General features: G+C 43.6%; 1 protein-coding gene across 1 annotated transcript in view; it reads left to right on the top strand.

Moving 5' to 3' along the window:
- Positions 1-3,569: 3,569 nt before the first annotated feature.
- Positions 3,570-9,873, top strand: part of LOC101584955 (sodium/glucose cotransporter 1-like) — a 75,241-nt gene continuing 68,937 nt past the window's right edge. Inside the window, exons 1-3 of the mRNA XM_023720944.1 lie at positions 3,570-3,696; positions 4,606-4,674; positions 9,124-9,228. Coding sequence (XP_023576712.1) covers positions 3,571-3,696; positions 4,606-4,674; positions 9,124-9,228 — 300 coding nt within the window. The 5' untranslated portion in view covers position 3,570. The remainder of the gene's footprint in view (positions 3,697-4,605; positions 4,675-9,123; positions 9,229-9,873) is intronic.

The following is a 9,873-nucleotide window of genomic DNA, read 5'->3' as shown; positions in this document are numbered from 1 at the left end:
TCAGACCCAGAACCTGATATCAGTCTTCTGACATGAAAATAAGCCAAGCCTAACACCTGACACCAGTCTTCTAGCATGAGATCAAGTGGGGTCGCTTGGATCAGCTATCAAACAGCACATAAAAAGAACAGAAGGAACTGACGTTGTGCCATGCCCTCTCATTCTTGCAGTGGTTCACTCTGCTTGTCTCTATCCTTCAAAGCACCCTCCTCTCCTTGAGCACTTCTTGTGAGTTTGTTTTTTTTTTTTTAATTTCTATCCTAAAATAAACAATAATCTTTCACTTTCACTAACTATCCTGACTAATTCATTGAGCGGGACACTAAGAATCTGAAAGACACTGCCGGTCCCTACTCTACCTGATAACAGGCTCCAATTAATGAATTCATCCTTAAAGCTATCAGGGTGCTCTGAAGAACCATCAAATCTGTCTTTGCAAAGAGCTATGTCTGTCACTGAAAAAGGAACATGTGCCTTGATAATTTCATCATCCCTGCTTGACACCTCCTGTAATGGGAACAGAATCTCCTGAGTAAGGTGGGGTGTTCATTTCCTGATCTTAATCCAATTGGAGATAAGAGGCGGGACATGTGACTAAGGATGGGGAGAGGCAAAGAGGCCTCTGTCTTGGGTGAAGAAGAGCTCACGGAGGTGCTGCTGTCAGCTCACAGAGAGACAGAGAGAGTGGTCCTGCATCAGGTGCTGGGTCCAGGAGAAGTGTGTATATCCACCAGCAGGGTGCAGGTTGGAGGCAGGGCTCTGTTAGGATGTCTGCGTTGGGTTCCGTGGGCATAGGGGATTTAGAGACCATAGCCACCCAAGCCTGACAGATGTTCCCAAGTCTAGGATCCTGGTACAGCTTCATGAAAGCTATCTGGAGAATTTTCTGATGACTTTTCCTCCCTTTTATAGAATAAATCTAGCTGGAGAATGGTGCTGTAACGCACTGAGCCCTTTTTGTTATGTATGTAGTACAGGGTCTCACTACACAGATAGGCTCATAGTGATCCTCTTGTTTTCAGTCTCCCAAGCACTGGGATTACAGGCACGTGCTACCACACCCAGACTCAATCGCCATCTCAGTGTGCCCCAGGGGTGGGGCCAGCAGGGCACACCAGGGATCGAACCCTAGTCCCTGTATCTGCCTAAGCAAGCTCTTTAATCTGCTAAGCTATCTGGCTGGTCCAACAGAGCCTTTTCTAACTAGTGTTCTTCATCCCACAATTTATACTGAAACCAGGCTATTACAAAAGAAAATTACCTTGCTTTCTTTAAGCATTTTTTCCTTAAACTTGCCCCATTTAACTAAAAGGTATCCCAACAGTGAATCCATTGGAATGACCCAATTATGGTAGGACTTTTAGCAGAAAGAAAGGTTGCAAAATTGAGCTTTTAAAAAGACCACAGACTTGCTCCCCTCGCTACCTCTCTTTGTTCACTATCTGTGATGTGAGATAGAGCAATGAAATACCAAAGGAAAAAGGTTTTCCACCTCAACACCTTCAGGAAAGACAGTCAACAACAGACTGAATAGAATAATAGCACCCCCAATGATCCTTGGGATCAGTATCTGCACAGATTGTACCCCAAAAAGCTATAGTTACAAATCATCAGCAAAGCCACAGCAGTTACAGCAACACAGACGAGAAGGCAGCAAGAGCTACACAAAATGAAATTTAAGGAATTCAGACCCACATGCAACATAAAATTTCCAATAGGCAAAGAAAAATGCCTTTCCAGCCAACAGAGCAACAAGGCCCAAGATTCAATTCCCGATTAGTTTCACGTCTTATGCAAAGGTATTTGTACAGTCATTTCTTTCAACTCCCCCAGAAGGTCAGTTCCCCAGAAGGCAATGTGATTGAGCATACTCCAATTAGCAACTCAGCACAGGAGAGAAGAACCTGAAGATGCCTGTCAAGAAAAAAGAGGCATAGACTGAAATTTCAGAATTCCAAAGCCTCTTTCCAGCATGCAAGCACCTAGTTCACAGAAGGGACCAACTGCTCCACCCCAATCCTGACAGATTTTAGGTCCCCTTGGGATAATAGGAGGAAGATTTGTTCACAAAGCAGTGGTGCCAAACCCAGCCACAGCATTACCTGAGCAAGTGGGGCTTTATTCAGACTTGTACAGCAACGTGGGAGGGTCAGGACATCAGGAAGAGCACAGCTTAGTAAGTGCTGCTTCTATAGAGCGAGAATGGCCTGCACCTCTAGTTTTATACATGTCCTGGACCTGCTTGAGAACTTTCAAAGCAATGACAGGAGGGGGCAGAGTCAGCTGGAGATCACAGAGTCATCAGGGACTTGTCTGACTATCAAAAGCCTCCTGAGGCCAAGGCAAGAATCTCCTGTAGTGGCTGAGGGTCTGTCTCTTATGCAAACAAGTCCTTGAATGCTTTTAAGAACTCTCTAAGAAGGTTGGCTGTGTTCATCAGAAACTATTGGAGTTTAACGATTTCATGGATATCAACATAGGCCCCAATCTCGTCCCAGTCTGTGCCCTGTCAGCCCTCCTTTAGAGAAGCAGCAGCAGTACTGGGAGTGGCAGAAGCCAGGGAGGGGCTTTCTCGCTGTTAGCCAAGTTTCAGCTCCAATCATTGAAGCTTGGGAGTGACCTCTGAAAGACCCCAAGGTTGATGGGCAGGCCTAGGACAAGCATCAGGTAACCCCTGAGCAGGCAAGGGGTGCCGGAGGAAGAGGCATGGCCCATTCTGCCAGAGGGGAAACAGGAAGGGCCAGCCTTCCTTTCTTTTCTATCTCATTCATGTTGCTCTTAGTATTACCAACTAAGATTAAGTAAAGGACAGGTCAACAAATGCATCACACAAATGATGCTTGGCTCAGATTTAAAAGGCATACATTACCAGTAAAAGAACAGATTTCAGTGACCTGAGGTTATTCTGCCATCAGTTCTTCAAACCAGAGCAATTCTTTAGGTAAAGGTGAGTAGGGGCTTCTGCCTTGGTGTAAAACTTGAGTGGACAAGAAAAAAAAAAACCTCAGTATTCAAGATAGTTTATGCTAGTGCAATACTTTAATCAATCAAAAACAATGCAAAAATCCACTATGAACAAAATTCCAAATTTGCAAATAAAGACAGGAGCAGTATTAGCCATTTCCTGCACCACAGCACCTAGTGTGACTCTGAAAGACACCTTACTGATCCCGCTAGTCTCCTGCTCCTCCTTCCCGCAACAGATCTTTAGCTTGATCCTGACAGGATTGTGGCTGACAAAGGCCAATATTTGCCCCCAACCCCACCAAGAGCTGCTTAATTAGCATATCAGATCAATTCTTGATAAGGTGTTCTTGATAAGGAATTCTGTGTAAGGAGTTCTTTGCAGCCTGGCCTACCCTGGGTCTCAGGGTCTGCTGGGAACACCCACATAGCTGCCTCTGGCCCTTTCCAGGATGCCCGGCAAATCAGAGCTGAAACTAAATCTGGAGCCACTGCCCCCTACAGGCTGGCCCACGGTCTTTCCCACAATGCCCTGCAGTCTTTCCCACAATGCCCTGCAAACCAGAGCTGGAGCCATTGCTGCCTAACTGATCCAGAAACATCGCCATGAGACTCTCTGAGAACAAGGATCACACATGGAGCTGGAGTACTATGGATGTCGTTACCTCCAACTGGAAAGATATACTGATTGTGGCTGTGTATCTCCTGCTGGTCTTGTACATTGGTCTACGGGTATGGCTGGCCCAGGGTATGGGTGGAGCTGGACCTGGGGTGGGTTTGACACCCCCCCCCCAAGTACTGGGTCCCCACTTTGCATCCTGGCATCTTCTTTCATATTGCCCTAAGAGGAGACCGCTCTTAGCTTAGCTGCTATCCTTCCAGCCAAGAATCAGTGATACTGTACATTCACCACACACATATACACGGGCCTACTAACCCCCAAATAATCAAACAGATCAAATGCTCCTATACCCACTCCCTGAAACTTAAAGAGTCCTTGTGATAACCAGGATGGTGGAAATCCTTCCAACCTGCCGTCAGTAACAGTTTGCCCTCCCTATCTGGGAGTTCTGCGTCCGCTGATTCAACCAATTACACGGAAAGTGTTTTGAATACATTTGGTCTGGCGGGCTGTCCCTACTATGGTCTTGGCGGGATTCGATGAGCCAAGCTTTAACGGTTGGCTCTGAGCCGGGCTGGTCGCTAGGCAACGCCGCTGCTCAGTGGAGGCAGCAGCAGCAGCGAGGTGGACCCTTGCCCTCGCGCTCTGCCTTGGCAGGGCAGGACGCCGCATCATCACCTTTGAGTGAAGATCCGAGGCCGCCGCAGTGCCAGGCAATGGATCACGCACAGAGGTTGAGGGTTGATGGTCTTGGCCGCCGCTGCCACCACGATTGCTGGCACCGAGGCTCCAGCAGACCTGAACGTCAGTGTGCTTGTGATGTAACTGAAGGTCCAGTCCCCGGTAGTGCAGAGCCAGGAAGGGGGAGGGGGAGCGAGGGAGAGAGAAGGGGGAGGGGAGGAGTGGAAGAAAATGCATTTGATAAATGATAAATGAATGCTATCTGTTTAAGAGACTTGTGTTTGTGCAGCAGTTTGGTTTCACGAATTCCATGTGGAGTGTTTCTTGTTTTGTTTTAGGCTTTATCAAGAGATCGGTCAACAATAAAAGGCTTCTTCCTTGCTGGCCAAAATCTAGTATGGGGGCTGGTGAGTAAGCCTTGCATATGGCAGTCCACCTGGTTGGAGGAGGCTTGTGTTAATTTGTTTGTTAGTTTAGATGTCAGATACCCAAATAATTTGAATTTGCTAAATCAGACATGCCATTTAGTTACTATTTCCCTTGAGTCTTACATATTCTCTCTTTTTTTTTTAACTTAAATGTTTCCATTCAATTCTGTTCAGTTGAGCACTTATTAGATCGTGCCATTCAGCAAGGGATTATTCTAGGCCCCAGGACACAGACAAAATAGTCCTACTAAGTGGAAGTGCAGAGAACAGAATTAGAATGCAGGACAAGAAGTCTACTAGGAAAGTGTGCAGGAGCGGTATGGAGGAAAGGTAAACTTGGGTGTCCTTGGGACAGCACTATAGGAAAGTGTGGGATTGTGAGCAGCACTGGCAGGTGGGGGGCCCCCTGTGAGACTGCTAAGGGAACAGCATGTGCTACAGCGTGGGGGTGCCAGAGCAGCACAGTGCTCTGCAGAGAGAGGCAGAGTGGAAGTGAAAAACAAAGAGCACTTCTGTTTTGTTTTGTTGTTTTGCTTTGCTTTGCTTTGCTTTGTTTTAAATAATGTATCAATTATACAAAGTGATTCTGTACAAGAAGAGTGACAAAGCCCAAGCGGTGGAGACAGTTGAGCCATCCACAGGCCCATATCTTGGGGTAGGTGTGGCAGGGAGCAGGAGGATGATGGGGATTGGTGCCAAGCTTGAGCCAGGGCCACTTTATAACTTCTCATGTAAAAAATATATAGGCATTTCTCACATAGGACCTAAAGTTCATTTCCGAATTGAGAAAAAAAAAAATCAGACTCTTATGTAATCATTTATTCTCTGTCCTCAAATATTAACCAGTCTTATGAAAAGGATTGGGTTTTGTTACCAGGTTAAAAGGGTCTTGGATGTCCTAAACAAAGCAGGACACCTAAAAGTAGCAGCAGGATCAGTGAGTTATTTGCAAGAGAAAAGACAAAATACATTTCACAGGGTGGGAGCAGGCCAGTGAGAAGAGCTCATAGCACTGAGAGGACTTGGTATCAAAGGCTTTAAGACTTACTGTTTGAGGTAGGATTGCAGGTTTGGTCTAAAGTATGTATCAGAATTTGGTAAAGGGAAAAATTTAATATATTTTATATATAATATGTTATATTATATATATGATATGTTATATATTAATATGGTATAGTATATATAATATATGACATAAAGAATTTACAAAGTAGGCTTGCAGTGGCCACCTACAGTGTCAAGTGTGAAAGAATGCACAAAGAGCATCAGCGCACTGGAAAGCCAGAAGATGCAGGCAAAAGCCAAAGACATGGAGCTCACTGCAGATTCCCAAGTGAGTCTCTATCAGAAAGTCAAAGGGTATTGTGTTGGAAGGCTGCAGAGTCCGTGCTGGAAGGCTGGAAACTGCACCGGAAGCCTGCAGACAGGTGCCCAAAGGTGAAGACTGGAGCTGCTCCTCCAAAGAACCAAGAAGCCCTTCTTTCCCTTCTTATTCCATCCAGGATGCAAGCCTGGTGCTTGGTGCCATCCACACCCCTGGTGGGTCCCACCTCTTCAGTGAGTCCACATTTCAGACACCCCCAAAACTGGACCAAACTGATCAGCTATGCATTTTTTAATTCAAGTTGACACCACAGTTAACTACAACGGTATGAGCCAATCAGTGGTTTGACTCAGCCCCTTAGAGGACCTGTAATGACCCACAAAGCCTACAGGGAGATTAAATCTGCAGTCAGTGACGTGGTAATTAGGAGTGAGTTGTCTTAAGGTGGCAGAAGACCATTGGACCTCCAGGGACTTACTGCATGTAAGCTAAATTATCTGGTTACCTTTTTCAGTTGTATTTAGATCTGGGAATCCTAGTGATCTAATCCCAGAAAGCAGGCTACAAGCCTACTTGATCTAGCTGTCTACAATACCTTCACTTCAAGGACCTATCAGAGACCTGACACCTAACATGTCCCAAAGGGAACCCTGGCTTTTCTTCTTTGAATCTTTCCCTTTCTTTAATTAATAGCACCTCCAATATTGCAATTGCTGGGGTTGGCAAACTTGATGTCACCTTAAACCTTTCTTCTTCTTCCAAATGTAATATACAATCCATCAGGCCATCCAGAGACTCAATCTAAAAAGTGTATCTGGTGCCTGGCAACATCTTGTCCATCCTGTCTGCAGCTCCGTGCTGTCATCATCTCTAGACTAGATTAATTATACCAGTCTCTACTCTGAGCTCCCTCCTTTCGCAGTTGCTCCTCTATATTCAGTCTCAACAAAGCAACTAAAGGAAGCCCGTTAACCCTCAAATCAGATGAGAGCATTTCTTTTCTTAGAACCTCCAAGGTTCCGGTCTTACCCAGAATCAAGGCTCAGCTGCTTAAAAGTCCTACAACAAGGCAGCAGATGGTCTTGTCCTGCTCTCCTCTTGAACCTTGCCTCCCAGGGCACCATATCTAGCTCATACAATGTCCTTGAATGGCCTCCTCATACTCCTGATCAGGGCCCTTGCACCTGCTGCTGTTTCTTTCTATGTGGGTGCTCTGTAGATATCCCTGCGACTCTTCTGGTGTTCTTCAGCTCTTTTCTCAGGACCACCCACACTGACCACCGCATGACAAAGTACTCCTAACCACTTATTTTGTGTGTGTGTGGCTGGCTCAGCCCACCCTGGGAGCAGGGCTGGCATGGCATGTGGTGCTGGGGATTGAACCACGGTCCCTGCGCTCTTCCCTAAGCTTGCTTAAGCAGGCGTTTTAGACCGCTGAGCTGTCTCGCCAGCCCATCTATCCACTTTGCACCTTTCTCTTTCTCTCTAGTATTCATCACTATTATGCGATAAAATAATCCTGCAATGTATTATGTTTATTGTTTCTCTTCTTCCCAAAAGAGTGTTAGCTTCATAAGGACAGAGATTTCACTTTTGTTTTAATCACCAAGGTATTTCTAACACCTACAACAGTACTTGGCTTAGAGTTGGCTGTGGACATTAACTGTTAATGAATGATGATTTTATCAATTACCTTTCCATTTACTAATGCACTCAAATATTTTTGTGGCCTGCAAACATAGATACAAATAGCTTATACTTACACGTTGCACAGTATTACGTTGTATGGACATTTCACTATTTATGTCCTATATTATCAGGCAATTTACACAATGTAATTTTGCATATATCAACATTCTTTCTTTTTTTTTTTTTTTTTTTTTTTTGGTGGGACAGGGGATTGAACTCAGGCCCTTGTGCTTGCCAGGCAAGTGCTTATTCTACTGAGCTATCTCCCCAGCCCTAGTCAACATTCTTAATAGTACAAATTACTACCATTACTTGAGTACGTGTTACACACTTCTTCTAAGATTCCTTTGCCTTATATTTGTCACTTTCAAGGTGTTTGCTGTATGTCAACTATGTTTTATTTGTGCATTTTACCTTTCATAGTTTTTTTTTTTGAAACCTTTTTGTCTTTCTTATTGGCTTTGATCTTATATGCTAATTTATTTTATTTTAATATCATCAATGTAGTTCTTTTGTTTTCATTTACCTAAAATTTTGTTGTCTTCAGCCTCTTTTGATAATTTGGTTTTAAATGCGACTGATATCAACAGTATAATGATCTGATTGTCATTTTAAATGGATTGGGTACTTCTACTCCATTTGAAAGTGATGGAGGTCTTTTGTTCCTTTTAAATGCGATTAGGATTTTTAGATTTTGTCGGAACCGGGGATTGAACTCAGGCCCTTGCACTTGCCAGGGAAGCACTTATTCTACTGAGCCATCTCCCTGGCCCAGGATTTTTAGATTTTAAAAGTAATGTTGGTTGTAAAAACACATGCACACATGCATGCAATGTTGCTAAGTACAGAACTCAAAATTTTCTCCGCACTCCATCTTCATAATCATGATTCCAGTCGCAGAAGTATTTTATTATGTAAATTACCACAATCACTCCTGTGTATATGTGAACATGTATGTGTGCAAGTGTAAAATAGACACATAAAAATTTAGAGATTGTGTAATATGTGTAGCTTATTACCTACTTCTTTCTGAATGTTACATCGTGCTTCTTCGTAGTCATGCACTTTACTATTTTAAGCCAGCACCATAATTAATTACATTGTTAACTATTTTCAATTAGTTTAAATAAATACTTACCCACTAATATTCCTGCACTGGCGAATTCCAAGTGCGTTAGTGGAGCATGTGGAGAGTAGCATTGTAAGAATGGGCGTTCTACTTTTTTCATTCTCTTCTTCCCTCCTTGGTTTATAATTCATAGTTAAGGGCTGCATAGAAGAGGTATGAATGGGGATTCTGTCCAGGGAATAATCTCTTTGGAGAATATGTGAAATTCAGCAAGAGCATCCATTTGTAAGAATTGTTTTTTGGAACTGAACTGAGTTCTGATATGTAACCAACTTTTGATTTTCAGATAGGTGGTTCTCTTTTTGCTGCAAATATTGGCAGTAGCCACTTTATTGGCCTGGCAGGGATAGGAGCATCTTCAGGGATAGCCATTGGGGCCTTCGAATGGAATGTAAGTAATAACTTTTGCCACACCCAGCCCCTCCATCTTTATCATTGTCCAGATACAATTCACAAGCACAAAACTTGCTTTAAATCTTGACTATGATAGACATCTTAAGAAAAGAAGTAAGTCTTTGACTTTTCAAGAATGTGTTACTTTTCATCCTGGGAAACCAGAATAGTTTCAGGATTTTCTTTTCTTTCATAAAACTGTCTTTTAAGTTCAGGCATAGTAGTGCACGCCTGAAACCCCAGCGCTAGGGAGGCTGAAAACAGGAGGATCACTACAAGTCCGAGCTGCATAAAGTGAGACCCTGCACACAAAAAATTGTCTTTTAAAATTATTTATATGCCACCATTATTCCTTCTTGAGAGTAAACAAACAATAAATTAATAGTGAATATCTTGAAAATTGGTTAAGTATACCCTCCCCCAATTGTTTTGAAGTACTAGAGATTGAACCACTGAGCTGCAATCTCCACTCCTTTGTATCTGTAGTCTAAGACAGGTCTCACCAAGTTGCTTAGGCAGTATTGAAATTTGCGATCTCCCTGCCTCTGCCTCTGTCTTAGTTACTCTTCTCTCGTTGCTGGGACAAATACCCGACAACCAAAATGAAGGAAGGAAAGGTTTATTTAGCTCACAGTTACTGGAG

Source organism: Octodon degus, unplaced genomic scaffold (assembly GCF_000260255.1).
Source record: "Octodon degus isolate 3935 unplaced genomic scaffold, OctDeg1.0 scaffold00079, whole genome shotgun sequence".
In the NCBI taxonomy this organism is placed as follows: domain Eukaryota; kingdom Metazoa; phylum Chordata; class Mammalia; order Rodentia; family Octodontidae; genus Octodon; species Octodon degus.
This window is presented reverse-complemented; position numbering and strand designations above follow the sequence as displayed.